At 42.2% G+C, this 22,143-nt stretch overlaps 1 protein-coding gene across 1 annotated transcript in view; it reads right to left on the bottom strand.

Annotated features, from left to right (window-relative positions):
* VWF (von Willebrand factor) overlaps positions 1-20,462 on the bottom strand; it is a 161,910-nt gene extending 141,448 nt beyond the window's left edge. The window contains exons 1-6 of the mRNA XM_014938407.1: positions 20,337-20,462; positions 18,758-18,812; positions 18,013-18,171; positions 16,250-16,352; positions 15,952-16,160; positions 4,248-4,372 (exon numbers count right to left, since the gene is read on the bottom strand). Of these exons, the coding sequence (XP_014793893.1) occupies positions 4,248-4,372; positions 15,952-16,160; positions 16,250-16,352; positions 18,013-18,171; positions 18,758-18,812 (651 nt within the window). The 5' untranslated portion in view covers positions 20,337-20,462. The remainder of the gene's footprint in view (positions 1-4,247; positions 4,373-15,951; positions 16,161-16,249; positions 16,353-18,012; positions 18,172-18,757; positions 18,813-20,336) is intronic.
* Between the last annotated feature and the right edge of the window lie 1,681 nt (positions 20,463-22,143).

The following is a 22,143-nucleotide window of genomic DNA, read 5'->3' as shown; positions in this document are numbered from 1 at the left end:
CTAGAAAATAAAGGTAACATCTACCACTGTAATGCTTTAAAAACATGTCCAGTTTTGTTTTCAAGCCTGCCTCATTACCACAGTTATTCTCTTCACTCCATTTTTATACTTCAAGATGCACATTACCCATATGGTTGGTCACCTGAGAGGCTATTGGACTGCAGTACTTCACAGAATCACATAATGATATGGGGTTGGAAGGACCTCTGGAGATCATCTAGGCCAATCTCCTGCCAAAGCAGGTCCACCCAGAGCAGGTTGCACAGCAAATTGTCCAGGTGGGTTTGGAATGTCTCCAGAGAAGGAGACTCCACCACCTCCCTGGGCAGCCTCTGCCAGGGCTCTGCCACCCTCACAGTGAAGAAGTTCCTCCTCATGTTTAGGTGGAACTTCTTATGTTCAAGTTTGTGCCCATTTCCTCTTGTCATATCCCTGGGCACCACTGAAAAAAAACCATCCCCGTCCTCTTGACACCCTCCCTTTAAGTATTTATAGGCATTAATCAGATCCCCCCTCAGCCTTCTCTTCTCCAGACTAAAAAGACCCAAGTCCTCAGCCTCTCCTCATAAGAGAGATGCTCCAGGCCCCTCATCATCTCTGTAGCCTCTGCTGTCCCCTCTCCAGCAGTTCCCTGTCCTTCTGGAACTGGGGAGCCCAGAACTGGACACAGTGCTCCCTAAATCACCACATCTGAGTGGTGGAAAAATGGATCAGTCAACACAGAGATGGTCATTCTTTTTGGTAACTATTTAAACAGCAGCAGGAGAGGGCAGGGCACGGTACGGAGGCTGAGGCTCCCTCCCTCCAACACTCCCCACTTTGGCACTCTCTCCAGATCACAAGACAAGGTAGCCAACAGGCAGCTCCACTGTGCAGATGCCACGCTACGTCCAGCCTTAGAAAGGGAATGCATATATCTGAAAAGAAAGCGTATCTGCAGGCAGAGCAGCAGTCAAACTCCTGGAAATGCCTACACGCTTTGGAGGTGGAGGGCAGGGAGGGACCCAGAGCAACAACGGGGTCAGCCTGTGAGCAGAGTCACGACCTTCAGCTGACACAGGGTACCATTAATCAAGACAAGAGCTCTCCCTTATTTAATAACACAACATTGCCCGTGTTTTCTATTATTTAAAGATAAAAGAGCAACAGGGCTTTCTGACTTCACTGCATCCTGCAGAGAAGTGAGAAGCCATCTCTCCAAGGATGCTGCTGGGGGGTGAGGGGGGAAGAGAGGGCAAAGAGAACTGCAGATCTACCCTGAGTAGGGGGGGGACGGGGGCAGAAGGACAGCACTGAACCAAAGCTGTTGTTTTCCTCACCTAGCAGCTGACTGCCTGGCAGGGAGGGAGCCGGGGGAGACTTACATTCCTGAAGCTGAAGCAAGCAAACAAAGCACGCTATTAAAAAGCCCTACATTCTTCAGCAGGCACTCCTTTGGCTGGACTTCTATTAATAGCTCTGTGTTTACTCTTGCACAGTGAATAAATTAAGCCAACGTTAAATGCTGTGAGCTCATGGACGCACGCAGGAGAGAGGATAATTTCATCCAGTTTGCAGGAGAGCAAACTTTATCCAAGCATCAATATTGAACATGATCTGTTTAAAACACGCATTAGTCGCAGTCTACCCATCAGATGGGATTTCATCCTGCATGCCATTCCCCGGCCTCAGTTGCAATGTTGACATTTTCTAAACATTAAACTTGCCTGAATAGATAAAATTCCAGTGGCCACAACCAGTCGCAAGATCCAGCCCTGCTCCAGAGCTGTAAGCAGGTTTGAAAATAGTCCTGTCCCTCCAAAGACATCTCAGCTAAGTTGAAACCCCTCACGCTTTCATCACATCCTCAGCACCACGCACCATTAATTCAAGTTCAGTCAGTCCAGATCCCAGCAGAAACGCCCCACACAGAGGATGGAGATCTTCAACCTGGAATCATGTCTGTGTTTCCTCAGTCAAGTTCACAGGCTGCGAGGCTGAAGCTGTAGTGCTAAGGGGCACGAGCATGCTTTGCTGAATTTCAAAACATGTCTAATGCCAGTATTCCTGTTCAAAAGTTTAGAGGAACTGTAAATAGTCAGGAGTTTGCAAGCTTGTCCGAGTCTTAGCTTCAGCTAAAGAGTCCTCAACATGACCTGTTGGAACAGGTCCAGCAGAGGGCCAGGAAGATGATCAGAGGGCTGGAGCACCTCTGCTATGAAGACAGGCTGAGAGAGCTGGGGTTGTTCAGCCTGGAGAAGAGAAGGCTCCAGAGAGACCTTTGAGCAGCCTCCCAATATCTGAAGGGAGCTACAGGAGAGCTGGGGAGGGACTCTTTGTCAGGAAATGCAGGACAAGGGGGAACGGTTTTAAATGGGAAGAGGGGAGATTTATATTAGATACCAGAAAGAAATTTTTTCCTGTGAGGGTGGTGAGGCACTGGAACAGGTTGCCCAGTGAAGTTGTGGATGCCCCATCGCTGGAAGTGTTCAAGGCCAGGCTGGATGGGGCTTGGAGCAACCTGGTCTGGTGGGAGGTTCTTGGAAGCAGATGATCTTTAAGGTCCCTTCCAACTCTAACCATTCTCCGATTTAGAAGCCCTTCCAACTCTAACCATTCTATGATTTAGAATGACGTTCCAGGAAGTGCTACTACTCTTGAGAACTTATTTCCACCTAATTTAACAAGTCTCAGTCTACAGGAACTCAGTGACATAGAATTCTATGATTCATTCAGCTAACCAGGAAACCAACATTCCAAGTGGCCATAGAGCAGATACGTTCCAGGAAGTGCTACTACTCTTGAGAACTTATTTCCACCTAATTTAACAAGTCTCAGTCTACAGGAACTCGTGTAGCAAGAAATTAAAAACTAAATTTTAGCATCAGTTACTCTGTCTAGATCTAAACCTGGCCCCCACCAGCTCATTCTGATTTGCAACAGAGTACATCAGATCAGATGCAAACCCTCAATGGATGAAGGCTCAAATTTTCCACAACAATCATAACCTGTAATACCCCATGCAGTCAGTACAGACTTCTCCCTCAACTGATGACCACACGTGTATGTCTGCCCTGTGTCTGTGGAAACAAGGAACACGTTTATAATTATAAAAGAAGAGAAGAAAAAGGTTGAGGCAGCAAAGAGGGTAAGAGTTGGCTGAGACAAGCAGTTCTGTGTTTCTTTAACAAATCAGAGCTACTATCTATATGCACAGCTGAAGGAACCTCCTCCTGGCAAAAGAATGGCCTGGTGGCCCAGACCCTTTGCAACACCTGCAGACAACATCTCCTCTGTCAAAAATAACCTGGCCAAAGCATCTTCCCACTCTGGTGACTCCCAGGTATACGAACTGCAACACATTCACACATACTATTTGTGGTGATGGTGCCCACAGAGGCTTCCCTGCTGGCACAATCAGAGAGGGAATTAACTACCTCATTCTACGGGTATCACTTAAACACACCTTTCCCACATAATACTAAAGTTTCTTTGGCCAAACTCACATTTTGGGCTCAAATCGTTGGTTTCTTTATCTGTTTGTGTGTTGTATTTGGGTTTTTTGGGGGGGAGAGGAAGAGTGGGATGTATGTACTACAGTTTTAGAAGGAATAGTGGCAGGGTGGAGTAGGAGAGAAAAATTGCATTCCCTAACGAGTGAGTGAACTGCTCCTTTCTTAAGACTGCAGTAAATAAGACATCAGTCACAACATGCAACTTCTGAGGTTCTTCTCTACAGCACTGGGCAGCCCAACACAGAAATCCTCCTGCAAGCACCAGCCAGAGTCTGCAGGGAGGACACACAGCTCTCAGCTCAGGAACCACAAGCACACAGCTGCATCCAGCTCCAGCCCCACACTGGCTCATGGAAAAGCCAGGATTTCCCTCAGAGACCACAGGCATGTGCTGCAGATGTGTCACTTCCACCTTCTGCCTGCACCTGACCCTGCTGCACCACAGCAGGGACCTACATATGGCCAGGCCACCACCAGCCCTGTGGCTAACTCCTGCCAGGTTGGACAAGGTGCCAAGCACCTTGTTCCAGTGTAGCAGCAAGAACAGCACCCAATAGAGCTCTCTCAGATCACACTGCACCTCATAAACCCAAAACAGGTACCTTTCATGCCTCACATCCTAGCCACTTGTTGGGAGAGGACCATGTTAGGTACAGATGTGGATTCAAGGAAGCATTCCTTCTGCTAATGGACAGGCAAGCTGCCTGCAGGTAGGGGAGGACTGAAAGCAGAATGGTATCTTGTGGCACCAACCTTCTCTGCAATATCAGATGAAATGTTGCAGGTGTTGCTTGGAGCCTGCACTCTCTTGCACCGCTTGTTTTCACTGTGCAAAGCCCAGGAGTTTGCAAAATCATAACTGTTTTCCACAAGGGTCCCTGCGAATGAAAAAGAAGAGAAGCACATGGCTGTTTAGGGGTCTGAGCAACACGTGGTCATTATTAGCTACTATCAGAGTGACAGTCTGATGAAAGCTGTTTATAAAAATAAAAACTATCATACCAAATGAAATTCTAATCCAAAGAGATTCAACAAGGCCAAGTGCAAGCATGTGGGTTACATCAGACCCAAGCACAAATACAGGCTGGGTGGAGAACAGATTGAGAACAGCCCTGAGGAGAAGGACTTGGGGGTGCTGGTTGATGAGAAGCTCACCATAAGCCAGCAATGTGGGCTTGCAGCCCAGAAAGCCAACTGTATCCTGGGCTACATCAAAAGAAGCATGGCCAGCAGACAGAGGGAGCTGATTCTCCCCCTCTACTCTACTCTATGGGCTACATCAAAAGAAGCATGGCCAGCAGACAGATGGAGCTGATTCTCCCCCTCTACTCTGTTCTCATGACATCCTACCTGGAGTACTGCATCCAGCTCTGGAACCTCCAACATAAGGAGGACATGGACCTGTTGAAGTGTATCCAGGTGGGGGCCACAATAAATGAACAGAGGGCTGGAGCACCTCTCCTATTAAGACAGGCTGAAACAGCTGGGGCTGTCCAGCCTGGAGAAGAGAAGGCTCCAGGGGGACCTTATAGCAGCCTTCTAGTACCTAAAGAGGGCCACCAGGAAAGATGGGGAGGGACTCTTTATCAGGGGGATATAGCAATAGGACAAGGGGTAACAGTCTTAAACTGAAAGAGGGGAGATTTAGTTAGATATTAGGAGAAAATCTTCACTGTGAGGATGGTGAGACACTGGAACAGGTTGCCCAGAGAAGTTGTGGATGCCCCAGGCTGGATGTGGCTTTGAGCAACCTGGTCTAGTGGGAGGTGCCCCTACCTGCAGCAGGGGCATTGGAATGAGATGATCTTTATGGTCCCTTCCAACCCAAACCATTCTATTTCCTGACTGTAGAACTAAAGTCACTTTCAGATTCCAACCCAAACCATTCTATGATTTCATGACTGTAGAACTAAAGTCACTTTCAGTCATCTGGATTGACTCCTGCACAGGACCTCTCTGAGCTCAAGGACAGACTAAAAGCCTGCAGAAGGCAGCTCCTAGCACTTCTCACACCCATGTGAACATTGTAGGAGTTATTTGCTGGTCACCTATAATCTGCAGAAGCCTAAGCATACCTACAAGTTTCCTTACTATTTAAAACTTGTCAGTGCACCATGAGACATTATTAGAGAGGCAAATCTGAAACTAAATCTTGTTTGCGAAGAAACTTAACACACACAATGATTTCTTGGGCCCATGATCTTACTGTCTAGGCTGTCCTGAAACATGCTCCTCTGTCCTATTACAAGCGACTCCTGGCCCATGCTTGGCAAGATTTGCACCCATTTTGCATAAAGTCAAAACTGAAGGAGTTAATCTGTATCACTGCTGCTTCCTGGGAGATGCAAGCTCTGTCTCTGCTTCTCTTGCTCCATCCTTCTGAGAAGGGGGATCCTCCCAGAAAGGGAATGTTTCCTCCTCCCCCTTTTGCTTCCCATGGCCTGGCTGATTAGAGGGCTACTTCTGCTTTCCTCTGAGGGTACCTGCTACAAAATACTTAATGTCATGGCTCTCTTTTAATTCTGTAACCTTGCTTTTAAAACTTTACTCTGTTGCATGTGAGAATAGAAATTGTTACTGTTAACGCATTCCCAAGACATGCAGCAAATATGTTGAAATATGGTCCTGGCTGCATTCAAAAAACAAAATAGATGCTTCCTAAATATCTCTATATAATATTTTTATTACATATCATAATACATATAAAATAAAAATATCATTGAGATACCTGCTCTACGTTACATACAAACACACAGAATATACAGAACACTAAAACTGTTCCTAAACTAAAGGTTAGTCATAAAAACTACACCAAGAATTCTAATGGGGATGTGACAAAGCCAGTAGACTTTAGAAGAATCTGGTTTGTAAACTTGAAATTAGGGGCTCATAAATGTAGCACACCTTAGGCCCTCAGCAGATGTCAGAGGAGGAAGACCACAAGGAAAGATGACAGGTAAAAGGTGGTAAACAGCATGAAATTTTCATATACGGAGCCCAGACTGAGCACAGGAAAAGAAAGACATGGCATCAAGAAGAACACAACCCTTTAGTTTACCACAAATTGTAAAGATTAGGGTAACGATGAAATCTACTCTGATGTGAAGTGAGATGCCAACTTAAATACATCCCCTAACTTTTGTACAATAAGAGATGGGCTCCACTCTGAACACATGTCCATGTTGAGATTCCTACGGGCAGGTGCCACCAGATCCTCATTTACCCACAAGTTAAGATTTGAAGGTTGGGACAACTGTTGGACCTGAAATGTTCTTTTTTTATTTCTCCCTCTCCATTAGATTTTTTTTCTTCTGTGGTGCATGTAATTTTATACCTCTTATGCAGTTCTTTTATGGAACATTTGTATAATACTATTTTAACTCTTTTGCTGTATTCTATAATTAACATTTTCAAGTACATTTTTTTCAAAATAAATAATTTCAAAATTTCTGTGGGGTTGTTTGCGAGTTTTTTTGGAACCTCCTCTTCAAACCCTTTTGTTGACAGCACCTACCTTTATATTAGCAGACCATTCCACAGGCACAAGCAATTTGGCAAAAACTTGCCAGGGCAGTTTTTCCTCCTTGCAAAGCCCTGGGGCTCTTAAACTAAGCTACTGAACAGGCCATACTTGGTAGATTTGGGTTTGCTCAATAGCTCGAGGTCCTGCCCCAGGTAAACCTCCTCAACATACAACAGTAAAAATCTAGGATAATAATGAGTTAAGAGAGATCAGTTAACAGTGCATTTTTCCAGTGTAGCCTTAAGTGACCTATGGCAACAGGAAAAAGGGCTGGAGAGGCACTATGACTTTAAAATGAGAGTGCTGCAAAACTTCACACGCAGGTTTGCCAGCCTGCTTTTCCCCAGAAACATTGTCCTCAACAATCAACACAGTCACACAAGACACACGGTATCTCGCTGAATATCATCAGTTATTATTTTCCATAATACAGATTCAGTGGAACCTGTACTTCCCTCGAATGAGCAGCTTTACAAACACTGAGTAAGATGCATCCCATACTCCTGAAAAGGTGAAAAGCAGTTGGATTTAGAGGTTTCATGGGCCATCAGAAGAGCTCTAACGTGAAACTATGATGTGACTCTGAGGCTGCTGAGCTGCTTAACAAACTGGGGTTGTGGGGATAAGTTATTTCTGCAGAGGGTTACTTTGGAGAAGACTCTTCAACACGTACTCTGCGTTACATGCCCTATCGATCAGCGTGGTGATTCTCAAACACTTCATCTACTTGATGAGGCTGCAGGAAGAAAAGCAAGAAGGGAGAATTGTCCCTGGCACTTCTGACTGCTCCAGGTGGAGGAAAGAGCAGCCGCCACCACCGCTGCCTTTCACCTGACACCACCATTTCCTTCTGCTGAAGGACACAAGGGGGTAGGAAAGGATAGGTGGTAGAAGGGATGACACAACAAAAGCAGCTTTAAAATGTATGGGATTTGTTAAGCACACAGGTGATACTGTCAACAGAGCAGCTGGGCAGCTCAGATGCCTAGTCTGGCACCGCACACCCACCAAGCAGCATGACTGCCCTCCTCTCCTACCATCCTTTTTGACAACCCAATTCTTCCTTAAGAGGCCTCTTGGCTTAGCTGAGCAGTCTTCCCTCCGGCTAATGAGAGGCTCTTAATTTGATTTCAGCTTGTCCTGAATCTTGATCGATTCCTGCCACAGCATCTCAGATATAAACATCTTGGATGTCTCTCTCTCCACCTTTCCCCATCCCTCCCCTGAGCATTCCCAACACACAGTCTCCTTGCTCAGGCAGACTCACAGCAGACTTCTGTTTTACTCCTGTTCCCTCCATGTTTGGTTTTTCTTCTTCATCTAAGCAGCCAAGTTTCTGGGGAAACAATTCCTAGACAGGGCTCATAGGAGGCCTGCACCCAGAAGTCCTCCAGGTGGGATTTTTTCCTAAAGCACTTGTTTTGCCTAAATCTTGCAGGAAGCACACTGAAATTAGGTGTTGTCATAAAATATAATTAATACAAAGTTTGATCCAAGGTAAGTGCTTGAAGCACCAGTGCCTGACAGAGCAGTACCAGCATGTATATGTGTAGATGTGGCTCTTCAGGGCATACTCTAGGGGCCAAGACTGTGGAGATATTTCGTGTGGGTATGGTTGGACTCGGTGATCTCAGAGGTCCTTTCCAACCATGAAGATTCTGTGATTCTATGTCAACTGCATGCTCAGCAGCCAAGACCCCCAGGCAACTAGTTAGTGTGCAGTGTCCTTTTAAGGTACAAGATGGTAGCTGTTAAAGCACAACCCAAATCTTTTCTTCTCCCTATGCCCCAGAAACATCTCACCACTTTGATGACCCTACTAAGGTCCTCCAGGAGAGGGCCATGCACCAACCACCACAGCAGCGGGTAGGGCCTCCACAGGCATTCTGTTGGACCACTTTAGTGCTCTAAATGCTGCCCTCATGCCTCTGTCTCCTTGCAGAGAAAATACCAACCAACCAAATGAAAAAAAACCCAACCAAACCAAATCCACACACCGCATTTATATGTTTTGGGCAAGCCTTGCCCCTACCCCATATTTTATTTTTTTTGCCGGAACACTCGCTTTCACTTATCTGATCTTCAGATAGATGTTCATTCTTGACAGAAAAAAAATCAATGTTCACTATGATATCTGGATCTCAAAATCACCAGTTCCTTTTGAAACCTGGAACTGGTTTGCTGCTTGTTTACTTTGAGACTGGTGGTCAAGCAAAGCGAAGCGTTACCAATAACCACCTTGCACTTAAGGCACGTGAACGGGAGGCAGGAACCCTGACCTCCCCCAGATTTTCCATAGGGCCACAGGCCCATCAGGTTAACTCTCCCAGAGTCTGTTAACTCATCTGTAAAATACATGCAAGAACTTGTTCAAGACACCACAGTACTGTGAGCTGAGGTGTGTAAACTTTCGCATGTTAGTTATTTACCAAGCAACAGGGGGGTTTTGTTTGATAGGGGTTGGTTTTGTTTTTACAACTGTTTTACATTGTTCACTATATGGTTCCAGACAAGCAGAACTATTGGCAAGTTGCCCAACAACTGATCCATAGTTTGAACAAAATTAACTATATGAAATATTGAAGTCGTGGGCTATAAAGTCTTTCCTGCTCTCCCTGGTTCAATGAATATGAAATTGATAATATTCAGCACAAGAGAGGGAAAGAGCTATCTCCAAAACTCTACAGGCCAGTTTTACCAAGCAACAGGGGGGTTTTGTTTGATAGGGGTTGGTTTTGTTTTTACAACTGTTTTACATTGTTCACTATATGGTTCCAGACAAGCAGAACTATTGGCAAGTTGCCCAGCAACTGATCCATAGTTTGAACAAAATTAACGATATGAAATATTGAAGTCGTGGGCTATAAAGTCTTTCCTGCTCTCCCTGGTTCAATGAATATGAAATTGATAATAGTCAGCACAAGAGAGGGAAAGGGCCATCTCCAAAACTCTACAGGCCAGCGATGAAAGCATGCTCCTTACAATAAAATGTCTACCTTCAATTCCAAACTCTACATAAAGCAGAGTGGGTTATTCTTGTGTCTCAGATGAAGGTTATTTAATGAAGACAGGTACAAGGCAAGTCTTCTTTATCTGTACTGTTTATAAATGATAGCTAGATTTCCTTGGGAATCCGTCCCCCTTTCTTTCAAATTAAAATGCAAGAAAGAAAATTAGATTATTTTCTTAGGCCAAACGAAAACTTTAAAACTTGCCTAAAATCAAAAATTACTGATATACTTTAAAATGCCAAGAAATTTGGAATTTCTGAATGACCAAAAATTGTGTTTATTTTTTTAGGAAAAAAAAAATTATCTGCACTACCATCACTATGAGTCTGGAACATGCTTTAAAAGCATGTACCAGGTACTACACACAAGGAAGCTGCACATTGTCATATGCATTCATACTACTTCTAGAACAAAAACACTACCTGAAACACCGGATTTTTCTGTACAGATAGTCTTCTTCTACCTACTTAACCTATACTCACTCTCCAGTGGTATCATATATTCTATATTTCAGCAGCTTAAAAGGCTGAAATGTTGCTAACAGCTGGAGCAGGCTCAGAAGATCAAACCTTTAACCCAAATTAGCCATAGGTATTTTTTTATCATTATTATCTTTGTAATTTGAAGACAGAGTCCCAGAAATACACTTCCTGCCAGATCCAAGAAAAGCATAATAGGACACTGCATTAATATGGATTGGGTTTTTTCCTTCCATAATTCTAGAAATGTGTAACACACACAAATGACAAAATGATGGATAAATTTCCCTGTGTTGGACTTGAATGAGCTCTTTCGTACAAATGAACTCTAATGATGACCTGAACATTCAAGTGCCTCTCACAGCAACATCACAGAGATGCCTTAATGATCAGAGTGGGTTATTCTTGTGTCTCAGATGAAGGTTATGTAATGAAGACAGGTACAAGGCAAGTCTTCTTTATCTGTACTGTTTATAAATGATAGCTAGATTTCCTTGGGAATCCGTCCCCCTTTCTTTCAAATTAAAATGCAAGAAAGAAAATTAGATTATTTTCTTAGGCCAAACGAAAACTTTAAAACTTGCCTAAAATCAAAAATTACTGATATACTTTAAAATGCCAAGAAATTTGGAATTTCTGAATGACCAAAAATTGTGTTTATTTTTTTAGGAAAAAAAAAAATATCTGCACTACCATCACTATGAGTCTGGAACATGCTTTAAAAGCATGTACCAGGTACTACACACAAGGAAGCTGCACATTGTCATATGCATTCATACTACTTCTAGAACAAAAACACTACCTGAAACACCGGATTTTTCTGTACAGATAGTCTTCTTCTACCTACTTAACCTATACTCACTCTCCAGTGGTATCATATATTCTATATTTCAGCAGCTTAAAAGGCTGAAATGTTGCTAACAGCTGGAGCAGGCTCAGAAGATCAAACCTTTAACCAAAATTAGCCATAGGTATTTTTTTATCATTATTATCTTTGTAATTTGAAGACAGAGTCCCAGAAATACACTTCCTGCCGGATCCAAGAAAAGCATAATAGGACACTGCATTAATATGGATTGGGTTTTTTCCTTCCATAATTCTAGAAATGTGTAACACGCACAAATGACAAAATGATGGATAAATTTCCCTGTGTTGGACTTGAATGAGCTCTTTCGTACAAATGAACTCTAATGATGACCTGAACATTCAAGTGCCTCTCACAGCAGCATCACTGAGAGATGGCTTAATGACAAGAGTACTAGGCAAAGACAGGCTACGGGCACACAAATAACCTCCATGAGCTTGTGCTGCTGCCTCTCTCACTGGGGAGGGTTTACCTTACCCTTTCTGCAAGACAAGGGCATGCCCTTTGACCACTAACATGCTGCAAAGCTATGGGGGTTTTTTGTACATGCCCTGGGGAGATTTCAGAATCAAATTGTCCCTGTTGTGTCAGATTTACCCCGTAGTATTATGTAAATTATCTCTTCTGGCCTGTGCTTGGACCCCAATGGTAAAACACTCACAGGAGTGATCATGAGACTCTCATATGCCACAAGGCTGAAGGCTGCCAAATAGATCAAATCTGAGCACCTAGAAAGGACTCCAAGCTTCTGATATGAACAAAGGCAACCAGTTAGAAGTGTATGATGATGTCAGACAGCAGAGCCTGTTCAATTACCAAGTCTTGGAAGCATTCACAGGATTGGCTATAAAGGATCAGAGCCTAGCTGGCAGGAAAAAGCAGAGAAGTTAACTCCTTCGTTAGGATCTAGGGGAAAAACAAACAAACAAACCACTCTGGAAAGCTTCTGAGAACTTTCTTTTTATATGTTAGTTATGCTTAAAGTGTGAGAAGAAACTCTCAAGGGCCAGCTGGCTTGTTTTTACTGCCAAACCCCAGAGACAAGCAACCACGTACAATATAATCAGTCTTGTCTGTAAGTCTCGACAGGAGATGAGTGCTTCTCTGCAGGATGAACGAGTTTAGTAACCAACTATGTCAATGGGAATGACTCAGCATCCCATCCTCTCTCTGTGTTTCTGCAACTCTGAAACCTGCTGGGGAGATTTTTTTTTGAGATTCAAGAGCTACTGCTTAAGGGTACTATCTTCAAAGCTGGGTCCTACCAATGTCCATCTGCTGGGGTATCACAGATTGAGACACATCACTGAGACCTCCAGGACCTCAACAACTGAGCATCAGAAGTGTATACAGAAATCAATGTGTGTTATCAGACTATCAGTTCTCTGTTTGCACAGCAAAACACAGTGAGGAGTCATAAGAGTGGCACGGCAATGGCACATAATTGGAGAGATTATAGAACATGAGTATAAATATATGAAGAGAAAAGAAAAACAATTACACACTGTTCACTAAGTTTAAACACCCTTTCCTTCACACCTCCTTTATTTACTTGCTATAAGTGGTAATGTCCAGGCATACAGCAGGTGCTTCACCTCTTATTTCACCACCACCCCAAAACAGTCCAAATATAATTAGTGAAATCCCATATCATAATCCACTTTCTTCGGAGCAAGCCAAACTAACCCTCTGTGTTATTAAACCACAATATCTTTTTTTCTAAAATACGAAGAAATCATGCTTTCAACACAAATATTGCCATTTTGTTGAAACCGTGACAAAATGTGTGATGCTACACAAAAGACAGTGTTTATGGGCTAGATTCTATTACAATTCTGACTTCTTCACAGATTTGGAATCTGGTCCTCTGGTGCCACAAAGAAACCCTAGAAATGGGCCATCAAATCACATGAGTTTCTTACTATTCAGATGTGAAGATGGTACAAAAGTACTGCATTAGCATTTGAACTGTGAAACAGAAGAAAACATTTCAGCTACTGACCTCTTTCCATCACAGTAGTTCTTATAGGTTCCCCTCCTACAATGCAAGGACTATTAGCAACCAGATAGGTCACTATTTCAGTGTAAAGCAAAATAGTTTAAAGGTTATTATATCTTGAGGTGCCTGCTCAGCCTTTAAAAAAATAACTGGAGGAAGGTTTAAAACATCTCAGCTATCTGACAAGATCATTGGCTATAACACAATACCTGATGCAAGACCTAGCACCATCTCTCTTCCTTTGCCTCTGACATTCAGATCTGCATAGTCCTCCCCAGGGGTTTCCAGATGAGAGCCTGTAATCTTGGCAACATCATTAGATTGTTGCCTTTTTCCTTTGCTCACTGTGCTTACATTGCATATTGAAGCTCAAAGATCTTAGTGTATTTATTATCAATACAAATCCAGTCCAGAAATATATCTAATGGGTTAGAACTGAGGGCCCAATTTGATCAATCAAAATATGACCAGATTTTACCAGGAAGCAATGGACGCATCAGCAGGAGAGTTCAGTTTGCCAGCAACCTTAAGGTAACCCTTCAGTGCCTTCAGATTGCTAAATCATTGCCCAAAGCTCACATCCTGGATTGGGTTGACCTTTATGAGATCTAATCAGGCTAAAAGGAGAGCAAATAAAAACTGCAGCGGGTAAACTGCTTCACAGGCTGCCAATAGGCTGCCCACATCTTTCATTTAAAGAATATTGCTTCTCCCAGCTGCTTGTGCTACCCCTAACCTGGAAGTTAGCTTCAACACTTTAAAAAAAAAAAAAAAGAGAAAAAAAGCTGTGAATTAATCAAAAGCTGGTCTTACTTGGAGCAAGTTAAGAAACGCTCACATGAACCACCCTGCCAGCAGAGCTGCCAAGGAGACAAACAACGTGTGGGCGTCGTGACGTCCCTCACTGATACAACAAATTCAAATAGAATTAATTCCAATTCCTTCTAAATTAGTTTAAGCGAAAGGTTTATTGTATCAGAGCAAAAAACGGGCAGAATTGCTGAGATACAATTCTATTCTTCAGGCTAAAGTCACAGATATGTATGTCCATGCAGGTTACAGAAGTCAGGGTCTTCCTCACACAGTAAGAGCTATGCATGTTCTCTGTCACCTTCTCTATTATTTTTCAGCTCTTCCAAGCAGTGACCCTGCCATGTACCTCATTACACTCAAAAATCTGGGGCTGTGAAAGGACTGCTTTTTTAAGAGGGAGGGTACAATCTCCAGCATGTTAGACAAATACAGCATGAAACACATTTAAACATGAGCAGCAGAAGGGAATCTTCTACCTTTGAACAGTTCAAGGCAATACAGTCTCCTTTTCTGCTCCTGCTTTTTGTATGAGCCTCATTCCTATTTATTGTCTCAAGAAAAAGATTTAAACTTCAAATCTCGACACATTCAGACCTCAAGGTATCCAAGCCTTGCCAAGCAATTCCGTGAGCTGAGTTTGTTTCTTATTATTTACATTGATGAAGGACTGGTCAGTCATTTTAACATACTATGAAATCAGATTTTTTCTGTACACTGAAGCTAAGCTTATATATCCCAAGTGTCAGTCAGACACATCACTGGAGAACTGCCAGGCTCTTCCCCAAGTTGTTTTATCTCCCCTTTCTATTTTCAGTATCATTTATTTTTAATACATACTTTACATTATCAATTTAAGATATTAATGCATTAACTAACTTTACTCTAAACCTTTCCTCTTCAGGTAAGTGCTAAGAATTAAAAGACACTCTGAAATACCACCAATCAAGATCTGTCCTTCAAAGTCATATTTAGGACTTATCCAAAACCCTTAGTCTTCACCCACACTGGCAGACTGCATAAAGGTGGAGAGAGCAGCAAGAGCAGTCTTGTCTCTCCCTCTTATTAGGAGCTGGTGCAATACAAGGTGACCCTCCAATCCAACAGGCCATACAGACAGAGAAATGGCATGAAAAGGTAACCACCTTATAGAACAGCATCCCATGTCAAATTCAAGTACAAACCTGCCAGTAGCAACCCCCAAGATTTAATATTCTGCTGTTGCAGCATTATCTATTCTTATTCCCACTTGTCTAACTCATGAAAAATTAGAAGTATTCCTCACATCTTTTCTGCTGGTCCTCTCCTAGTCGGCCTCCCCACACACTGTATTGTACAACATTTAGCCTGCAGCTTTATCTTTGTGTTCCAAGATTCAAGGTTTCTAAAAGTGTTAAATTCAGACTTCAGAGCTTCGGTCAGGAATGAGACATGACAGCAATTTCCTTTCAGGAGAAAGGAAGATGAAAGAAGTCAGTCAGACAGCATTTCAGCACATCAAGATGATACAGGTTTTGTAGAAACATTTTGTTGGATCAGCAAAACCTTTGTTGAATCACTCATCAGGGAATGAGACATGACAGCAATTTCCTTTCAGGAGAAAGGAAGATGAAAGAAGTCAGTCAGACAGCATTTCAGCACATCAAGATGAGGTACCTTACAGGTTTTGTAGAAACATTTTGTTGGATCAGCAAAACCTTTGTTGAATCACTCATCAGGAAAAGTGTGCAGAGCGTACATAAAAACACAGTCAGATAGTCGTAGACTTACCTTCCTGAGTTCTGAAGTCATCTTCAGCAAATTTATTAAAGTTGCCACACAACCCACAGGTTTTATTATAGTGCTTTTCTTGAAGGAGCAACTGAACATTCCCACTGATATCAATCTTCACCACAAAGCCATGCTCATCGCTGGATATTTTATAATAACCTGCCTCCTTCTCTATAAATATGCCATTGGAGGCAAAAGGTATGGAAACCCTGTGAAGAAAAAAAGGAATTTCTCAGAATATGACACACAAATAACATCAGGGTTTTTTTTCTTCTGGAATACTCTTTCCCACAGGTACCTTTTCTCTTCCTGCATCACACCTCCATCTAAAGAGAAGCGAAGATTGAAATACTCTCCAAGATACACAGAGAAACCCATTTTCTGCCCATCCTGGTAGTCACCTGAAGAGATGAGACATAAGCAAATATTGTTAGTTCTGAAACTCAAGAGAACAACTTTTAAGTACACATTACAGCGTCGGGAAAACATCATCTAACATTTTCAAGAGCCATCCATCTATTTTATCCCATAGTTGCTTAATATGAAATGGACAGACAGTCCCAGGATGAAGGCTGGCATCCACCACTGTCAGGTGCATGACCTGGCACTGGCTGTGGAGTCACACACTCCCTGTTACTGTCTCTAGCCAGTGAATTCTCCATCCTACCATGCACACTGGAGGAGTTTCCATAAGAGATGTGCCCAACAATCTCTCTTGCTGTTTCCCTTCCTACTTATATCCCAAGAACAAGCCGTAGCTCATTGGTAAGAAAAGGGGGGTGAATCCATTGAACTGATGGAAGAGCTGAGCCTTGATATCTTCATTCTTGATAAGCCCTCTAACCACCTCAACTGTTCTTCAAGAGGTCGGTGCCAATATTGGCCAACCAAGTTGGGGGTCAACTCTGAATTTTTCAAAAGCAGCAGCACATAGAGATGGACACAACTTTCTTCAGCTCTGAGAGATAAGAGGGTGGGGGATTCAGACATAGTCCTTTCTCTGCTTTTGCCCATTGTCCAGCTTTGACTTTACAGCAACTCCTTGAGCAATGCACCACCTGGTCTGGACCTCCTCCTCTGAGGTAACCAGCTCTGCCCAGATCTAGATGCTTTACTCAGCCATGCAGACTGCACTTCACAGCCAGGTATCCAAAACCAAAACAAACTCACACACGTGTACTAAGACAGGAATTGAAAATAGATTATACCATGCTTATGCGCCCAATATGAACATAATATGTCCGCTCATGGGTGGTTTTTTTTTTAATATTTAATTGATCACATAAAATACTGCAATCAATTAATACTTCACATATGCTGGTGGGTTCTTCTTCATATAAAAAAATTATATGAAGTTGCTTGAGTTAAAGAAGAAAATTATTTAAATTGGTGCATGGTTCCTTTTCAGATTGATGGGATCAGTTTACTGCAATTTATTTGTAGTCAGTAATAGTTTAAGATGACTATTTCCTATCTACCAAAAGAGTTTGCTATGAAATACGAGAACCAAAACTGTGTATTATCTCTTGCCTGTCCCCAAGAATAACACTGTAGAGGCTCATGTTAATTAAAAGGTCTTTCATCCTGCAGGATTGGACTTTTCTTATGGGGGGATTTAGGATACAGGTAAAATTAGTCCTACAGGGCCTTGTAGTTCCTATTCCTGTACTCAGTTTTAACAGCCACATTCCCCTGGCATATTCAAAATTAAATAAGGTCTCACTTTCCCTTTTTAGAAAAGCCAGTGAGAAAATCTTCATTCCTTGGAAGCTTAGTTATGAAAGAGCTATATTACCAAGGGATAACAGAAGCCAAAGCGACAGAATTTCCTCAAAAGTAATCCTACTTTCAACACCCCCTTCCCCCCTCCAAAAAAACCCCAAACACCCCCACCCTCCCACTCTCAAAAAAAACCCCAACCCAAACCACCAAGATCCTTTTACGCAGTGGTCCATCCTATCTTACAAAGGGCAACTATTTGTCTTTTCAGGTCAGTGATGGAACCTGGCACAAGTGCAATGCCACATCCTTACAGCGTCTTGGTATCTGGTTCAGACTCACCTAAAAGTGTGAAGGAACGCTTGTGACAGTCCCCAGCAAGGAGGTAACTGCAGTCCCCAGCAAAATTGTAGAAAGAACCATCAAAAGTTTTGATGTGGTCATTCCCAAAAAGGCTGCAACGGGAAGCTGACGACTCCTGAAGCAAAGAACCTGATGATCCTGGATATCGAAACACAACATAACTTGCAATGTAGAACAATCATTCTGTAGTTCAGCAATTTATCTGCTGGAATTTATCACCATTGATCATTGGACGTGTTGGACCGTTAGCTCTAGCTTCTAGACAGACTGTATCCCTGGCATGACAGTCCACAGAATTAAGCACAATTTTTTTTTTATTATATGCATTGGTGAAATGGCTTTTTTGCTCTATTTCTACTGGCCCAAACCTTGCATGGGTAATAATTTCAGGAGGAAATTTGAGGAGTGCCACTTATCCTTTCATTTGTGCCTGAGTGCTATCCCATTAAAATCAATAGGGAAGTAGCAAAGCCCTGATGTTTGTTTGGCCAAACTTCACTGACTTCAGGGAGTCTGTGTGACTCAACACAGTGCTTGTTGCAAGGTGAAGAGCCCAAAGCAGTAACTTTATCCATGTCTCCAGCATAATGAGACTATTGTTTGAGCCAGGATTGCAGGATGAAATGGGCTAAAAGAGAGGGGGCCAGGGGGGTAAATCTCACGGAAGAAATAGTGGAAGCATATTCTAGTTACTAAATATCAGAAAATAAACGTATTTTCCCACCTGTTATCACAGTGGCCAGCAGCAGGTTTGTTAGCAGTAGTGCCAAGAGGAGCATCTGTCAAAAATCAAAGAGAGAGAGATCAAAATATTCTTAGTTTGACACGTTTAGTCTGTTTCACAACAACTCGTCATTTTCTAGCCTTTCTTTGTAAAGTTATTTTTGAGGTTTTACAACATTTCAGACATAATCCACGAAGACTTTCACAGTAATTCGGTTACCCACCCATGCATCTTAAATTTGTAATATAGGAGAGTAACTATTCTCTGTTCCCATTTTCACTTCTCGTTGCTGGGAAATGTGGGCTACCTCCACAGGAAATGCAACCCAACACACACACATATTCTGATTTACCCGAGTTAATACATTGCACACACAAAGACCTTCAATAGGCAGCATTATTTAGCAGGCAACCTGACATGAAGAAGCACACCAGACTGGATCAGCCAACTTGGCTCCAGCAGAAGTCACCTCTGCTGCAAAAGATTTGCATCCTGCCCAAACATCCACAAAGGTTTTCCACCAGCCAACACTTCTGGCTGGCAGACCATTACAACCATATGCTTATAATCCATTGATTTCAGGGTGATAATATGCTTGAGATAAGGGGCAAGAAGTAAAGGGAGGAAATTGTGAAGAGATTAGAGACCCAGAGTGAAAGCTTCCATTCACCAAAATCAGTTTTAGCATTGCCTCCTGCTTTCTACAACTGAAATGTCAGCCTTTGTTCTCCATATGTCTATGAACTATGTCCTGTACTGCCAGGCCTTTAAAAATAATAATAGGATATGAGTGTCATGCAGATGGTGAACTACAGATGCATTCTCTGGCAAGACATTAGCAGTTAATGGTTGAAATCTCTAGGGAGCTCCAATTAGTGAGTTAATTTCAGTAATCATATAAGCAACTAGAGAGGCTTAAATATACCATAATTTATATATTAATTCCATGAGACCAGACACACCTTCCTCTAAAAGAACCCTGCAACTAAAGACTAGAATATATTTTGCAAAGACGAATCCTGATTTCAATTTACAAACACACACTTAATTATTGACGTCAGTTTTCTAGGTCCAATTCACAGCCACATAAATAAGCACTGCATTTGCCTTATTTACGAAAGACAGGAAAAGAAAGATCTCTTATAAAAATCAATCTAATATAATGCTGCAAGTGCCGATCTGACATAAGGCTGTTACTGCTGCAAGACAGCTAAAGAGTGGCAACTTCATAGGAACGCGACGACAAAGTAATGGTAAGGCAACAATAGGCATTATTCTCAGATTACCCACTTGCTAGCCTATTTTTAGTGCATGCACTGTGTTACTGTGACTGAATCAGATATTGCTTTTCTTTGTCAACCCTTCAGATTTACAAAGCAGGCAAAGAAAAAAGACGGGATATAAAACCCTTCTCTTCAGCCCCCTTCCACCTCCCAGTCTGTTTTGAGCTGCAGACTTGAAGTTTCCCCCAATTCTAATAGAGCAGGTGACACTAACAAATCAGAATATAATCAAGTAAGATTGGCTGGTGTATAACCCTCTATAATTTTACCACTGGCTTAATTAGAAATTAATATACCTTCTTCTGTGCGAGATTCCTCTTGCACGTGAACGAGAAGCTCCTCCAGTTGCCACCTATACCCTACACCACCATTGTCCCTGTGTTCCTTCAGAAGACAGGGCTGGAATGGCTTTGGTCTGAAATTTCTTGTTTTTGTAAGAGCCAGGAACTTTTGTTCATTTAAAAGGAAAGATAAAGACCAAACGTCACATCCGTCTGATTCTCAAGACAATAGATTAAATTGCTATCGTGTAAATCAGTTGCCTTAATTGCCAGAAAGTTACAATGAGAGGAAATAGTTTTTAAAACTTACATGACAGATAAGTCTTTGAAATATATTTTGCATGTGTATGTGTGACAAATCTCACCGGCTGAGCCAATAGGCAGCATATTTATTTGAAAGACTATTGTTACATAGGAATAGTAGGATGCTCCATACCTCAAAGACCACAGAGACACGTAGTAATTTTTCCCCGTGAACAACTACGTTAAAAGAGAAAGAAGAAAAAAAAATCAGAGCTAGTAATGACCTAGCTTTGTTGTTCAGGCACAAACACATTTGAATCTTGCCACCTTCTATCAGATCAACACATTCGGTCCCTTCAATTTGCAAAAGTTTATAGAGGTACCCTCTGGAACAACACACCGTAAAAAGTTAACATCACACATGTATTTGTTTACAGAGGGGGGCACAAGCTTTACAGGCATATGTACAGCACTGAAAAAAAAAAAAACAGAGCAGATGACTTTACTTTCAATGTCCCATGTTTCATATTTTCAAAAGCTATTAGTAATAGCGAAGGGGTTTGGAGGTAACACATTTCCCTGTAAATCATATTTTGCCACTAGTTCACAGAATCGGGTACTTAATTTAAACCAAGAAAAACAATGCAAAATATTAAAAATATGCCTCCTGAGAGTCACCAGCAGGTGAGTGTCTCACGCACAAGTAATTCTGAGAATGAAGTGAGTGTAACCCCTGCACACAGTTCTTAGAAAACAAAACATAAAAAAAAAGAAAAAAGCCCCAACATTAAAAAACCCACATTGTAAGGTTATCATTTCTTCCTGCAGGCAATTTCCTCTAATATTTCTACAGATGACTATGTTGATGCTTGCAGAATGGTGATGGATTATTTTTGAGACAATTTAGGTGATGAGCCTGCTTAGGTTGACAGGTTACAAAGAATACAAATAATAAACTGTTAGCCATACTTACTTTTTCTTGTATGAACTCTTCATGACAGCTGCAAGTTAAAATGCTTTACAGCTGCTCATCAGATACTGAGTGACAGAAAGAAACAAACACAGACCAAATTGTTTCTTTCCATGCGAAAAGCCAGAGAATAAGATTTTAAAATGAACACTTTCCGTCAAGATTTTCTCAGCCAGATAGATGCTCCTACCTTTTCTCCAGCAGTAGCAGGGTTTACCCCTCTCACATTCAATAGCAATGCAATGCCCACACCTGACAGCTACTGGGAAGATCCTGGGGAACATACAAAAAATGCCCCACACGTGCAGAAACTCAGCATCCATTACCATCATGGTCTTTGCCAACCTCCACAGACATCCCCAAAACATTGGGCAACCCTTGCTGCTGCAATAAAAAAGGACAATAGCAATGCTCCTGGCTTCTGCCTAAAGTCTTCCTCTGCATTTCCAGAGGAGTAACATCTATGGGGAAAAATAATTACATAAGTCAAAGCTTTAAAACATGCTTCTTTGGCATTTTTGTGTTAGACTGCAACAGCAAAAGCTGGGAACCTCTAGACAGAGAAACCAGTAAGCACAGAGGCTCTGACCCCACTGACATCTGCAGGCC

This window comes from Calidris pugnax, unplaced genomic scaffold (assembly GCF_001431845.1).
Source record: "Calidris pugnax isolate Ruff unplaced genomic scaffold, ASM143184v1 scaffold47, whole genome shotgun sequence".
In the NCBI taxonomy this organism is placed as follows: domain Eukaryota; kingdom Metazoa; phylum Chordata; class Aves; order Charadriiformes; family Scolopacidae; genus Calidris; species Calidris pugnax.
The sequence above is the reverse complement of the archived record's forward strand: the minus strand, read 5'-3'. Positions and strand labels throughout refer to the sequence as shown.